The 15,000-nt window shown below is 38.8% G+C and overlaps 1 protein-coding gene across 1 annotated transcript in view; it reads right to left on the bottom strand.

Annotated features, from left to right (window-relative positions):
* svila (supervillin a) overlaps window positions 1-15,000 on the bottom strand; it is a 41,017-nt gene that overhangs the window by 25,438 nt on the left and 579 nt on the right. Inside the window, exons 2-9 of the mRNA XM_088402045.1 lie at window positions 8,253-8,316; window positions 7,468-7,559; window positions 6,176-6,239; window positions 5,951-6,093; window positions 5,197-5,881; window positions 3,655-3,738; window positions 1,851-2,642; window positions 254-288 (exon numbers count right to left, since the gene is read on the bottom strand). Of these exons, the coding sequence (XP_088258171.1) occupies window positions 254-288; window positions 1,851-2,642; window positions 3,655-3,738; window positions 5,197-5,881; window positions 5,951-6,093; window positions 6,176-6,239; window positions 7,468-7,559; window positions 8,253-8,316 (1,959 nt within the window). The remainder of the gene's footprint in view (window positions 1-253; window positions 289-1,850; window positions 2,643-3,654; window positions 3,739-5,196; window positions 5,882-5,950; window positions 6,094-6,175; window positions 6,240-7,467; window positions 7,560-8,252; window positions 8,317-15,000) is intronic.

The following is a 15,000-nucleotide window of genomic DNA, read 5'->3' as shown; positions in this document are numbered from 1 at the left end:
AGTTCAGCAGTGAGGCATTCTTGCCAGGGTGCGAAAAGGAACATTTAACCATAAAGACTCAATATTATAGAGCTACATTTTGACAGTAGGCAAATGTAGACACTTAAAGCATGTGTTGACTTCATTATAAGGCTTGTATCAAAATTTGATGAGGCTCCATAAAGATTTGTTTGGTTTGTTTGTCTTTGTTTGGCTCAATGTGTCTCTTTCAACATTTTGACTCGTCAACAAGTACAATAAAAGTTGTTTTTACCTTCTTTGGAATCCAACTCTGTACTGACACAGGACCTTCAAAAAGAACAAAAAGGACACAGTCATTTGACTGCAAGATGTCTTTGCAGAATAAACAAAAGTGTGACGAGCTGTTAGAATAAAACAGAGTGGGCAAAGCAGACATTTATGGTATGCTGAAAATGTTATAGCGAGTGTTAGACGAAAAGCCGGCGAATTAGGCGGTATTACAGAAGAAAGCACCAACAAAGGACAATTCATGCTTTCCTTGTATGATCACATGAAACGGCCACTCATGTGGGGCCCAATTGAAACATTTACATGTTTTCTGCCGCTGAGAGTAGCCTGTGACGTAATCTGGCTCACGTGATAACGATTATGGGTTTAGTGCAAAATGTTTTACTATAGCGCGACAACAAAACACAGAAATCAATGATGTTAAAATTCCTGTGATGCATGATGACAAATGTTGCCAAGTTTTTCCTGGACCACGCATTGCTGCTTCCAAAGCGGTACCTATCGGTCTCCTGGCGCTCGGAAGTGGTGACAGGCTGGGTCCTAAACCTCTCTGATGTCTTTCTACACTCATCCGGATTGATATAGTGAAGGGGTCTGCGGCCCCTGAGAGGGCCTTGGGAGCCCGTTTGGCCCTCAACCACCTTCACCGCATCACTGGAGGGCCGATATAGAAGAGGGGGCGATGGCAAAAGCACCCAAAAGAAAACAAAAATACAGCATGTGAGGGCGAGAAAATGATGTGTTGAAAATTTAATTTTTCAAATGCATATTTAAAATACACTCAGATTTTGAGAATGACTAGGGTGACCTTTTTAGTTTCAAAAACAAGAATGCATTCAGTGATCAATGGAAAACAAAATGTGCAGAGTTAAATGCAGTTCTTCAGTACAGGACCTCTGCTTAATCAACATCAATTTAAAAATTGGATTCAAAAGCATTTTTAAATGGTTTTACATTGTTTGCAGCTTTATTGATAAATAAGCAAAACTCGGGTCAAAACGACCCAAGAATGTTTTTGCTGTTTCTGCAGGAGGTCACAACATTAGTTAGTTAGCAGTCTTACATACACTTACCATTTTTATCACTGCAAATGAGCACGGGTCAATTTGACCCGGGATGCTATTACTGTAAAGTGAGTGAGTGAGTGAGTGAGTGAGTGAGTGAGTGAGTGGAAAAAAAAAAATGTTTCTGACACTTGGATAAACACACCATCCTCTGGGTCATATTGACCCAGAAACATTATTGTTGTACTTGAAAAACGAACATATATCCCAGGTTAAAACAAAATGTTGGATTTGTTTTGTACACATTTCTGACACTTTGGATTGCTAAATACACTTCGGGTCAAAATGACCCAGGTACATTAACGCAGTTCCTCGCAAACAAACATAACAGAAGGGTTAAAAAAAATCTGGTCATGGGTAGGATGTGTTAGTATTCAGAGTACACATTGATTAGTTGCCAATACAAGCTCGTGCAAATAAAGAGGAAGACAGCTGTTAGCATGTTATGCTAGTTAATGAACGAGCAGCACTTATGTTAGCTAAAAAGCACTAGCATGGGGTCCACAGCAGATAGCTCAGATGCATTTTTCCACCTACAGCTCAGCTTTGCGTCGGTTTGGAGGAGAGGTGGGGCTTTCCATGTAAGAATTTCGGAGCTGTGCCACAGACAGACGGCTGTCCTGGATCATTTCTGGATGAATTTTCTTGAGCTCCTGAGGATGCTGTCCGCGGTGATGCGAGCGCTGCTGACTTCGCTCTTGATCTGCAGCGGGGTGCGTCAGTGCTGCTTTGGGTTGAATGTGAGATGCAGACATGCCTTTGTGGACGTAAATGAGATTTTCACCATCTCTGGACCTGCTCCTGGTTTCTTGCTGATAGCCGAAGGGTTCAACTGTTTCCCATCTCGCTCGGCCTCTGTGACCTCTTCTCACAGGTTCTTCAATCTCAGTATTTGTTTTGGAGGTCCTCATCTCTTCTTCTCCTCTTCCTCTACGTGGGTCCTCAGTGCTCCTCTCCCTGCGGCGGATCTCGGAGGGTAGTACTGCTTTCCTACTCCGCAGGAGGCCCTCTGTCCTAATGCCGCTTGTCTCCTCAATTTCTTCATCTGGGAGCTGCTCCACTCTGGGTGGAGCACCAGAGGTCATGGACAAATAACTGGGAAAACCAACAATATCTGATCCTGCTGGTGGTCCAGATGGTGAAAGTAGAGCTTGAGGGTGATGGTGAGAGTGGAAGTGGTTCTGCTGCTGCATCGTCGGGTCATTGTTGTACCGAGCAGACGGCTGATGCTGAAATTGTCTGCGGTACGTTGGAGCCTCCGTGACAGTTCCCGGCTCGGGACTTCTCTGGCGAATGTCCTCCTTTGCAAGTCTCTCCCTAACTCGAATTCTTCAGGGAGACAAAGAGCTGGTTAATATCGGCACAACCAAATAACATTAGAACATACTGTGCTCCTTAATCCATCTTATATGTATTGTGAAATTTAAAGGGGGGAAAAAAAAGGTTAAATAAGGATGCACCGAAAAAGCCACAACCGAAAATGAGATCTGGATGACGGAAAACCAAAACAATGAAAGAAATAAAACATTAAAGCTTGTTAATCATTTTTGGATGACTTTCTGGATGAAAATTGCAGCGCCAATTGACATTAGGAATGATGTCTAACATCATGATGTTTCCATTACAATTGTCTTTCAGGCAAAAAACTAAATTTCATTGTATTGCCATTTTAGAATGAACATTTTTGGTGGCTGAAAATGTAATGGTCTTTCAGCCAAAAAATTAAAAATGTTTTTTTGTTCTTGCCATTTTCAAATGAAATTTGATTTTCTTGCCCTTTTTGGGTGAAAGTATTGTTGGCCAAAGATTCAGTGCATCCCACATTTGGAAAATCAAAGACCCAAAGTGATTAAATAAGGACATCTTCATACGTGAATGTGAATCGGTTAATTACCAACACACATCATCAGTTGCCACTTCATTGTTTCTGCATACCGACTCTGCAATACGATTACAGTGTGTTAATAACATCCGCTGTTTGTTACGATGTAATATGGTACAGTCCTTTTATATCTTCAGGGATTCAACTGTTCACACCAGAATGAGGTTGAGAATGAAGTTTATCTCAGGAAAAGGGAACTGGAACACGGCACAGTGAGGATGATGATGATGATGGGACCAGCTGGCTGTCAAAGCTCAAAAGCAGAGATTCTTTGGCGTCATTTGATCATTTAGGTATCCTAACCTAACCATACTGTATTTTGACTTTAAAAATAAACAAGGAGAAAAAAAAAGTACAGCTAGGTTCTGTAGTGACAGTTTAAGAATCACTGCTCTTAAGCCTTGATGGGGGAGAAACATGGCGGTGGTTTAGGGTGAGACACAACCAGCTTTGGTGTACCTCGAGGGCCAGTTGATTAAGGAGGGGGTGTCTCCATCAGCATCAGTCTTGAGGAACCAATCAGTGCACAGTTTTGCCTTTGTACTGCACCGTTGAAGGGAAATACTGTATGTGAGTGCATTAGAAAAAGATAGGATTCTACTTTTTTTTTTTTTTTTGCCCCCCCCCTCAAGCAGACTGAAACAATTAACTTCATAATGGACTTGACGTTTTCTTGTTTTTAATCTAAATGAAGCAGGTGGACATTTAATCAAAGTGTGAAGCAAGATAGCACCCACCCCCCTCAGCCAACACTTCCCAGATGTTCCCGAACAAAAGATAAAATCAATACATTTGTCAAAGGAATCATCGAAAAGGCCAAGAGGAGCAATTAACGTCACTTCGCTACAAAGCCAATAGCACTTTTGCAACAATGTGCCCTGGTGTTGAACTTGAAGTTTCTCAACACGTTGTATTTTGTCATAGCGTAAACTAGAAGAGGGGTCAGTAGCAAAGGGACATATCAGATCATGGGACCATGCCAAAATAACAGATCATTTTCAGGTTATGCTAACAATAAAACAGCATCTTCTCAGTAGTTTGGTGCTATGTCAAAAATAACTTTGAAGGAGTAAATATGAAACAGTTGTATGGTGATTGGAGCTGCTAAGGCAAATTTTGTATATGATAACAAATGAACATGGTTCTGTTTTCTACATGAAACGCAAATGACTAATTACAAATTAAAGGTGACAATTACCTGCCAAATATTACAATAATCGATTCATCTGTTGATTAATCGACAATTTGTTCTTTTAAAAATATGTCTTGATTTCTATCTAGTCATCAAAAAACAGGACGTGCAGCCTGGTAGGTTCAAAAGTGATCAGTAGCAACATCAGAAGCAAGAGTGTAAGAATGTCACCATCAAAGTGTGCCATTTTGATTAAATGTATTAAATTGCCTGCGATTTAGCGCAGAAAGCTAGCAGCTAATTTATTCGATGCTGCGTTACACACAGTCAACAGGCGCCATACAAGAAAATTTCAGCGCAAATAATACATTTATTTATTGCCATTAATTGGCGATTGAACGCGCTTTCAGCAACATCAACATTGTGTTGTTTTGCATTATGAGTCATGACTCCTGACTGATTGACATGCAGTAGGAAATCAAGTCAACATTACTGCGACCTGCTTCCGGAAAGAACTTCAAAATAAAGGTGCACCAAGTGGTTTGTGTCCATCCGATATTTGGTATATTATGGTTTATTCTGAGAAAAAGAAAAAAAAAAATCAAGTGTTGTGCAGGGACGAGGGATCTTGTGGGTTCTAATCTCATGAGAAATGGACATATGAAATTTCGTCCCTGCCCTATTAAGAACAATTGTGACCTTGAACGAAATCTGATTACATCAAAAGAGACGTTCATTTCTCCGACACTCGCCGACATTCAGTGGGATAGGGGCTTGAGGACGAGGAAGCAATAGACATGATGTAAAAAGAAAAAAAACTCGACAAAATAGGCTCAGAAAGTAAAAGAAAGACCATAAAGAGTACTGACCCATGTCTGTTGAGTATGTTGTGGGCCTGCTGCTCGATAAAGAGGTCGCCAGGGGACACCCCGTGTTTTGGGGAAGGGAGAGAAGGCTGTCTGCTCATCTTGGGCGAGCTTGGCGACACGCCCGTGGCAGCGTAGTCCTTAGCAGGAACCCTGGCACTGGAGGACGATGACGTAACATCCATGTAGGTGGACGGGTCGGGAACGGCCGCTCTGCGTTGATTCTCCAGGTTCATGAGTCTCTCCCTCTCTGAAAACGAGTCCACTCTGCTTCGACTCATTTCGTAGCCCGTTTCGGGGTGGCTGTGTTGGGGCGCCGTTTGCCCTCTCCTCGGGCTACCGGTGGAAGCATAGGAGCTCAAATTCTCTTCGTCCGGGGCAAGATCAGACTCGGAAAATTTCTGCGTACGAGTGTAGCGTGACGGGTGCTCCAAGTCTGGCTCCTGGTCCAAAGAAATGCCATAGCGCTCCGCTAGTTGCCGACGCCGCTCCGCCTTGTAGCGGGCAATGCGTTCAGCTTTGGACTCTAGCTCTGGAGCGCCTCTGCTGGATGACGAACTGTAGACATGATCAGTTTGATTGGATGATTTAGGATCAGATCTACAAGGAGTTCTGGACTTTCGCTCAGGAGCCAGCGGAGGCGTATCGGCATTTTCAAAGCCTTCCGTTCCATATCTTTGCACTGTAACTACATGGAGCACATGTAAGGTATTTTCTGCAAATAACTTAACAATTAGGCATAGTAGTAGTATCTCACCACCAAATGGGTCGCAGGGGTCAGAAGCTCTTGTGTACCGCGGTGTATCCTCTTCCAGAAGTCGGTTGGCCACCAAATTGGGCAGGAGCGACGGATGCACCTCACCCTCGATGCCTTCCAACCGCCGAGCAATGCGTTCTTTTCTAAGTGCAGGAACAGGAACAACATTTTAATAATTATCTGTAGCCTCACTAAAAAGCTCAATAAGATCCATCACCTCCTCACCTGTTCATCTCCCAGTCGCTCGTGCTTGTGGTGATGCCTTCAAATCGTTTCCTCAACTCGGAGACTTAAAAAGAAATTTGAATCATAAAAATGAAGCAAAAACACAGCAATCGTCACACAAAAGATGCTTTGTGTTACTTGGTATAATATTTCAAATGTCAATGAGTTGTCAATAAAAATTGCCACGCAAAATTAATTTTTGTTCATCGAGCCAGATTGTAAACAACTGAGGGTTAACTCATTCACCGTTATTTTAACTGGGTTGGCAGTGAATGAGTTAATGGCATTGCTTTACACCAAGGGGTGTCTAAATCTTCATCTGAGGGCACGCAAAAAAACAAAGACGTATTTGCCACATTTTTACTAGAAAGCCAACAATCAAGCATGTAATTAGGCTACATATAATGTAGTTGGTAAAAAAATCGGTACGTCAAGGCTTTCTGTTAAGTGATGAAGCAAATTATGTTTTTTTTTTTCCCTCAACCATTCTAGGGCAGTCTATAATCAAACCTTTCTATTACTTTTTTAGACAGCAAATGTAATTTTAGTATATGCTTTGGGCCGCTTAAATGTGGATGACGGGCCGCAAATGGCCCCCGGGTTGTAGTTTGGAAACCTCTGATTTACACAATGACATTATACCCATAGACCATGACTTTTATGTTACAATGGATCTGTATTGTGAATTCAATATAATATTCAGGGTTCAATTACTATACTGTAGTTGTTTTTGCATAACTCATTCACCGTTATTTTAACTGGATTGGCAGTGAATGAGTTAATGGCATTGCTTTACACCAAAGGGGTGTCTAAATCTTCATCTGAGGGCACGCAAAAAAACAAAGACGTATTTGCCACATTTTTACTAGAAAGCCAACAATCAAGCATGTAATTAGGCTACATATAATGTAGTTGGTAAAAAAATCGGTACGTCAAGGCTTTCTGTTAAGTGATGAAGCAAATTATGTTGTTTTTTTCCCTCAACCATTCTAGGGCAGTCTATAATCAAACCTTTCTATTACTTTTTTAGACAGCAAATGTAATTTTAGTATATGCTTTGGGCCGCTTAAATGTGGATGACGGGCCGCAAATGGCCCCCGGGTTGTAGTTTGGAAACCTCTGATTTACACAATGACATTATACCCATAGACCATGACTTTTATGTTACAATGGATCTGTATTGTGAATTCAATATAATATTCAGGGTTCAATTACTATACTGTAGTTGTTTTTGCATAAACATACATGTATACTTCAAAATCATAAACCGACTCCATTAACCATTTCCATACCTTTGTTGAGATTAGTCAAGAGACTAACATCTATATCTTTGGTAACTTTGACTGGGTCCCCTTTTTCGTCGAAAGAGAATTCTTTCTGGAAGCTGAGAATTAAAAAGAAAAGTAGCATTATCATGCTGCCTATAAAAACAAGAAAATTGAAATAGCTTGTTTATACTGTAGATTGTACAAATATTGTAGCTAGAAAAGGAGTAGTAATTAACCATGGTTTGCTCAATAATTCACACATGACCGATTCATGCATTGGTTTTATTAAACTAGCAAGAACTTTGGTTTCGGACCAGGTCATTTCAGCAAGGGTTTTGAATTATGACCTGATTCAGCTTGACTAAATCTGTCATCCTTACAGCGATAGACAATGAATCGCTTTTCGGTTATTTGAGATTTGATCTAAAAGATGTGATCCAGATGTGAAGAAAAACAACATCAACAAAAAAAACCCAGCACTGTGAGTTATTGTTCCTTTTAAAAACCACAGAGTAGTTCAACCACACATTCAAAAAGACCAACTCCTTTGACCATGACATTCACAATGCTGTTAAGTGCAGCCTTCTTTCCCACACTTGTGTTACTGCTGCAAAGGTAACCTAACAGTATGAAGGCTAATGTGTAGGCTGGGTGGAGTATTTGACAAGCTGCCAGCATGCAGAGCAGTTCCTCTAATGCTGCAGTAGGATCGTAGGACACTAGCACGCTACAAGGTGACATTAAACATTTGCATGGACTCTGGCTCTATTTGAGCATCCAGGAAAAACTTGAGTTCTATTCTATCTTACCTAAGAGCTCTCTTCTGAAGCAATCTGGGATTGCCAAGTGTAACTCGGCTGTCACTTGTAAATCCTGTTGACAAAGAGGAGAAATACTTCACAATCGTTGAACAATTTGGAGGGGGAAAGTCGATCAAGTCGGGTAAGTCCACTAAAAATCAGCCGGATCAATTTTCGCATCACCATTTTCTACATAGACCTTTCTTGCAGCTCTTTGTTGCAATGGCGTTAAGGGAGAAAGACTCCCCCAAAAAACAGGGGAATATTACAAATTTGGGATCATTTCCAATTTGAAAAACTAGTAAAAAATAATGTAATCTTAAATTATTGCAAAGTGGATCTGGTATATCATAGTAGTACTTCAACTTTTGGCGCATGTAAAAAAGAAAACATTTGTAAGCAAAGACCCTCTGGCCCATCATATTTGTGTGCTCATAAACACTTTGATTTGGACACCCCATTTTTTTTTTTTCAAATCATAATTTCTATCATGCAATTTTTGTCTGTCTTTCTTTCCAGGTATTTTCCTGACTCATTAAACCAGTTGTATAATTGACCCGATAAACTTTTTGCATGACCAAACATGTTTGACAAACCAACATGAGCAACACATGGTTGAAAATGGAAAAAAGTATCCAATTTGTCTTTTTTTTTTTTTTTAATTAAAAATGTATGACACCTTTTCTAAGGCTTGTAAAGCTGTGGTTTAAAGCAAGTAGCCTAAAACATATAAAGCAGGGGTGCCCATACGACGGCCCCGGGGGCCTTTACGGCCCACCAATTTCCATTTTTGCAGCCCAAGACATGTATTAAAAATAATATTTTGACATGCTACTCAAAAAAAGTTTGATTGGTGGTAGCACACAAGTTGTAATTGGTTGTCTGATAGATTTTTACCATGCTTAATAAGTTAAATAAAAAAAATAAATGAATAAAAAATAAAATAAAATGAAATGTTTCTTACATCTTTCTGTTTTATCAAATATAAAAAAAAATGATTTTCTTTTCTACATTTCCAGTCAGATGAAAACGTGCCCTGTCCCGATTTCCGATCACATTGATGGGGATCTTCAAACCCCTAATGCATTATGTAGTACAAGTAACATTAAGTAGGTGTCAACTAAACGCTAAGAAGCATTTGTTTACCTTAAATGATACTCGCTAGCATGCTAATGCTAATCACGATTGCTAACTGTTTAGCACAGGTGAATTTTGTTGTTATATTATAATAATGATAAAAATAATTCAGATGTATAGAAGATAATAAACAATGATTATTTGTATCCATTAAAACTCACATTCAAGCTTAGTAAATTGTTAAAAACATTTAAATAATTTGGGGGCCGGGTTAAGAAGATTCAATAGTGATGCCTCAGTTGCTTCTATATCTTAATTATCCGTGTGTGCATGATGTCACGGTCCATGTCTTCTAAGTAACAGCTGGTGTGTCACAGGCTCTGTTAAGTCTGATCACACGTCAAGGTTGCCGCGCAATGCGGGCTGGGACAACGCCAGGGGAGGGAGTCAGGCGCGTCAATGACTCTGGGCAGTACGAATTGCATGAAAAATAGAAAACAGCCCAAGGAGAAATGACTCTTCTCATGGTTTAAACCTCAAACGCGATGTTTTGACATTGTGTAATAAAACTCCATCGGTCGTATACAGATAAGCTAACATAGTAAAAAGACTAAAAGAGCTCAGAGTGATCCCGGGAACCTCACGACAAACATGCGGTCAGAGTTCAATTTAGGGCTGAGTCACGCAGTGCTCCACCCAAAATATTTCCCATGAGACCACTCACCCCCCCATCATCCCATCTTATCAGTTGGTCCGATTAGACACGTTAGCGACGATGCTTTAAATCGACCCCACTTGAGCATAAATTCTTTGGGGAAGAAAGAAAGTTTATTTACAGAGAGCAGCGTGCCTGCTTGTGTTTGGGGAGGGACCCGTATTGTTTCAGCTGCTTGGAATAGGGTCCATGCGAGACCGGAACGACTGTTTTCAGTTGACAGCCGTCTAATGGTTTGGAAACGGACTCAAACTCAAACAAGATCAGATGCTGATGAATGAATGTCTCTCCAAAATATGCATGACTATAAATCTGTCATTAACGACACTTTGTTTTTAAGTAAAGTCATTAAAGTGTTTATTTTCTGGCTTTTGACATATGTTACTCGCACTGGAAGTAGACACGAATGTTTTTTTTTTAACTGAAAATCCAGACTGACATAATTTCTATTGTATAAAAATCCTTTTGCATTTTTCCCTGTGGGGCAGCTGTCCTTCTGCTTTTATCGGGTCTACAAATACTCGAAACCTAAGCTGCATGAGCTTTACACCTAACAGAGCATGTTTGGTGACATGTAGGCCATTAGATCCTCCTTCAAAACACAATGGCAACTCCAGACACAAACATAAAAACTTCCATAATGATCAAAGATGTGACAAAGCCCGAGATATGCAGAAACACTACACCTGAAATTTAGGTACTTTAGTACTAAAGTAATCAAATACGTCTGTACTTAAATGATAAATTGATTACTTATCGATTAGGTACTAAGTAATCAATTATTTTAAGTAAATTAAGTAATGTACTAAAGTAACTTATCTTATAAATTACATTTCTGGGTACCAAAATACCTAGACTTTCAGACTAGACTTTCAGACTTTCGGACTAATCACATATTTTTGCACTTATGTGATAAAATAATTGATAACTTATTAGATACTAAAGTAATCAATTATTGTAAGTAATAAAGTACAAAAGTAAGTAATCAGTAAGTAAGGTAAGTAATCAATCATGTTCTAACTTTAGTACCTAAAGTACTCAAAAGTACTCCTTTATACATTAATTTTTTGCCGCTCTATAGGTGTAAAAATATCTCTAAAATGGGAAAAGTGAAACGGCTGACGGTTTTCAGTAATAATATAAAACTGTTTGTCATATTGAATGAGCCCGTTGCCAAATATTAAGTGTAGCCAACAAGGGCAGAGCATATGTTCAAGGTGAGATATAGGATTAACTTTGTTGCTCGGGATTACAGCGTCCAAAAGGAAACGTGTCATGCTTTAGCTGACCGCATTACATCACACAATGTGTACGTGTGTGCACGTAGACGTCCGCTTCTCCAAGCTATTGCAACACCGAGTGTGGCATCGACATTCATTGAGGGGGACATCAAATTGTGACTAAAGCCGCACTGAAAACAGCTTAGGAAGGTAAAGCGCTCCGAAACAGATGGGGAATCGCAAACTGAGGCGAGGCTGAGGCTGCAAACGTTAAGATTTAACAAAAGGCTACACAATAAGCCAATTAGGCTTTCAATGCTAATAAGAACTAGAATGTAACTCAGTGTGCAGGAACCAAAGACTGAATAATCCGAATTTCCTGCAATATTGTTTGTGCATCGTATATTTAAGAAAGTAGTTGAAGCGCTGATCATGTCAAAAAAAAAAAAAGAATTAATTTTGGTTTTACAAAACTACCTGTTAATAAAATGTGATTACATTATGATGTCTATGGTACACGGAAACAAAGATGAAGTTTCTTCATGTCAACATCCGGAGACCCGACCCATTCATTTGTGTCCACAGTTTTCTTGCGGGTCAAACTGACCCATTTAAAAGTTTAAATACATCTTAAATGGAGTTTTTCAGTCCAAGAATTATGTTTGGCTTGTGTATAACAAACATAGTAATTAAAAGGCATTTGTAAGCATATTTGATTTTTAAAAAATTAAAATTGTTTTACATTTTTGCAACTTCAGTAAAATCTGGGTCAAAATGACCCAAACGTGTTATTGATGCTTGCTACTGGTGTGGGGGTAGTCACAAAATTTGTTAGATTACACAAAGCAAGATTTCTGAAAGCATTTGGATGATTATACATGACCACGGGTCAAATTGACCCAGGATGTTACTATTACTAACCCAGAGAAACAAAAATAAACAAACGAGTATTAATTAATGTACTGCCTTTGTTGCTTTGTGAGTGGGTTTCCAGTCAAAAAACTGAGTTAAAATAAATCCACACACATCCGGGTCATATTGACCCAGAGACAGTATTGCTTTCCTAGAGAAATGAACATAAATAAGTCAGTGGTCAAAACAAAATCTTGGATTTGGATTCTGCACATTTCAAATGTGTATGAGTTATCAAATATGGACCGGGTCAAAGTAACCCAGGATGTTGTTAGTATTTCAGAGAAACAAACTACACATAGGTATAAACTAACTATTGCCTTTGTTACTTTGTGGGTGACTTTACAAATCAAATAAAAGAGTTAGGATGATTGCACATACCTATGGGTCATTTTGACCCGGAGACATTTTTGCTTTTCTTGAGAACTTACTGTAAATCACGGGTTTTTAACTGTAAAGGTAATTACAACTTACTACTAAGCACAGCAAAAAATTGACATTGGGTATAGAAAATAATCGCGCAATCTCCCCGCCTCAGGCACAAAAGCTTCAAACTGTGAGCGGCTTCTTGCGGATTGCAAGCTATTCCCACCTGGGGGAAGCGGGTCTCAACACTCAGTCGTCACCGGAGAAACTTCACAAAGACGGCTGGTAATGAGAAGCAGACGCTGATCTGCGGTCAGTCACCAGTGCAAAATCATTTGCGCAATCCGACCCAAAGGTCACATACTCTGTCATACTCTGTCACATACTGCAAATATAGATTGGTAATAAAATTTGTTGTGTTTTGTTTCGGCTTGTGCTCTGCTCAATTATTGACATATCAACGAACAAAATATAGAAATGTGTCATTTGTCTTTTTTTTTGACAGTCATTAGATCAGTCAAATGTTTCTATTTTTTTTAAGACATAAAACACAATTTTTTGCTATTCGTGTGATTTTTTTAAACTCTGCTGCTACATTTGTACTGCTATCTGTCACAATATTTCATTCAGCAATTCCAGAAGATCTATCATGCCAATTATTTTATTTGTAGATCATCTGCTAGAAAATTGCATCAATAATGTCAATGTGTACCCATATATAAAAACCATTGTTACAGAATTTAGCAATAAACTGCTTCATTTTCCAATTAATTTGCTCTTAATTTGAAAACTGGAGTGAACTGGTCTTGTCGCTACATTCAAATGCATTAACATTAGATTTGCTGATACTTATATGCCTTCCCTAGAGGTGCTTGTACCCCAATTTGTGAACAACTTGACCACGCACTGCAGTGAGCTGAGCATTTTAATATTTATTATATACCTCACATAAAACCTATTAACCCTCCTGATCAGGTTCTTTTCTTATCATGCTATGGGTCAATTTGACCCACAGCACATTTACTCGGCAAATGTGTCACAAATGCTAATACAAAATGTTCATTGAAAGTTCTACATATAAAATTCAATACTGCTTTGTTTTGTTTTTAAGTAACGATGTTAAAAATTATCACGACCAATTATCCTACCCAAAAAATAAAAAACAATCACAACTTCAAATATTAACTACAAATATGGGTTGATTTGACCCATAACATGAACTTGAACATAACATGAGGGTTAAATTACAGTATGTGATGAAGTTTTGCCTGATGTTTTGTGCACTGAGAGCAGACAGTTATCATCTTACTGTATTTGTCTTCCAACAATTGGTGTGCCAATTTAATCAATCAGTCTTAAGAAGCTGTCAACATTAACAGGTCAGCCTTTCGAATGCACATTGCATGAAATTTCAGCAGGTCAGAGAGTCTTGATGTAAATATGCCACTGAAGCTACAATAAATGATAATGAGACTAACAAGTTTGACCCTGAGGACAGTGATGTTTTGCAAAATTGTGCAAAAACACATTAAAAACTATTCAAGTGGTCTCAATTCTGACGAATGCTTTAACATCCGTGCATACAGGGCATGTGACAGTGCTGAAGTGACAGGTGTAGTGATATACGATTCTCAACAAAGTGCAACAACGTACACTGAGCAGCCACAGAAAATAAAACGACAGGACTTGCAAAATAAACTAAAAACCAACACATGAGCTGGCCTTTCTGGAGAAAATCAGCAAATCTAATGTATTGATGCATCAAAAAGCGTTACATTTTCAAATTAAGAGCAAATGAACTGAAACAACTAACTTTTAAAGGAGGTTCTTAAAATGCCTGGTGCTAAAGGAATTTTAAGTACTAGAGTAATCAAGTACACAGGTAATTGATTACTTTTGGTATTTAAATACAAGAGTAACTAATTACCTAAGTCATAAAGTGCCAATCGATCATTTTAGGCAATCAAGTCCTAGGGTAAATAATTACTTTAAGTACTAAAGGAATAGATCACTTTAGTATATGAGGTAGTAAAGTGGAAAAGTAATTGATTTACTTGAGTATTTAATTATCTCAAGCTGGGGTGTCCAAACTTTTTTTTCCTCTGAGGCTCACATCCAGAGAAATCAAATGACGTAAGAGCCACGTTTACACATATTTTAATTCAACTAATTAACAGCAGAAATCAATCAAGAGAGAAATCACATGGTCTATATATTGTAGTTGTTTTTTTAAACCGCTATGTCAAAGATGAAGAGAGATTGACTCCTAACTTTGACATGATTGACATGATTAACTTTTATAGACAGCTCTGCATCGGGACACTTGAAAAAATATGTTTTTGGGATTGAAAGTGTTAATGCAGTTAATTTGTCATAAAGATTAATTATATAATCCCAAATAGCTGCCTTGAAAAAGCTGTCTTGTTAGAATAAAAAAAATCCCACTGCACAGTTAAGAGTCCTTTAT

This window comes from Hippichthys cyanospilos, chromosome 19 (genome assembly GCF_059441005.1).
Source record: "Hippichthys cyanospilos isolate Australia breed blue-spotted pipefish chromosome 19, RoL_Hcya_1.0, whole genome shotgun sequence".
Taxonomy (NCBI): Eukaryota; Metazoa; Chordata; class Actinopteri; order Syngnathiformes; family Syngnathidae; genus Hippichthys; species Hippichthys cyanospilos.
Note: the sequence above shows the minus strand (reverse complement) of the source record. Positions and strands in the feature narration are given on the sequence as shown.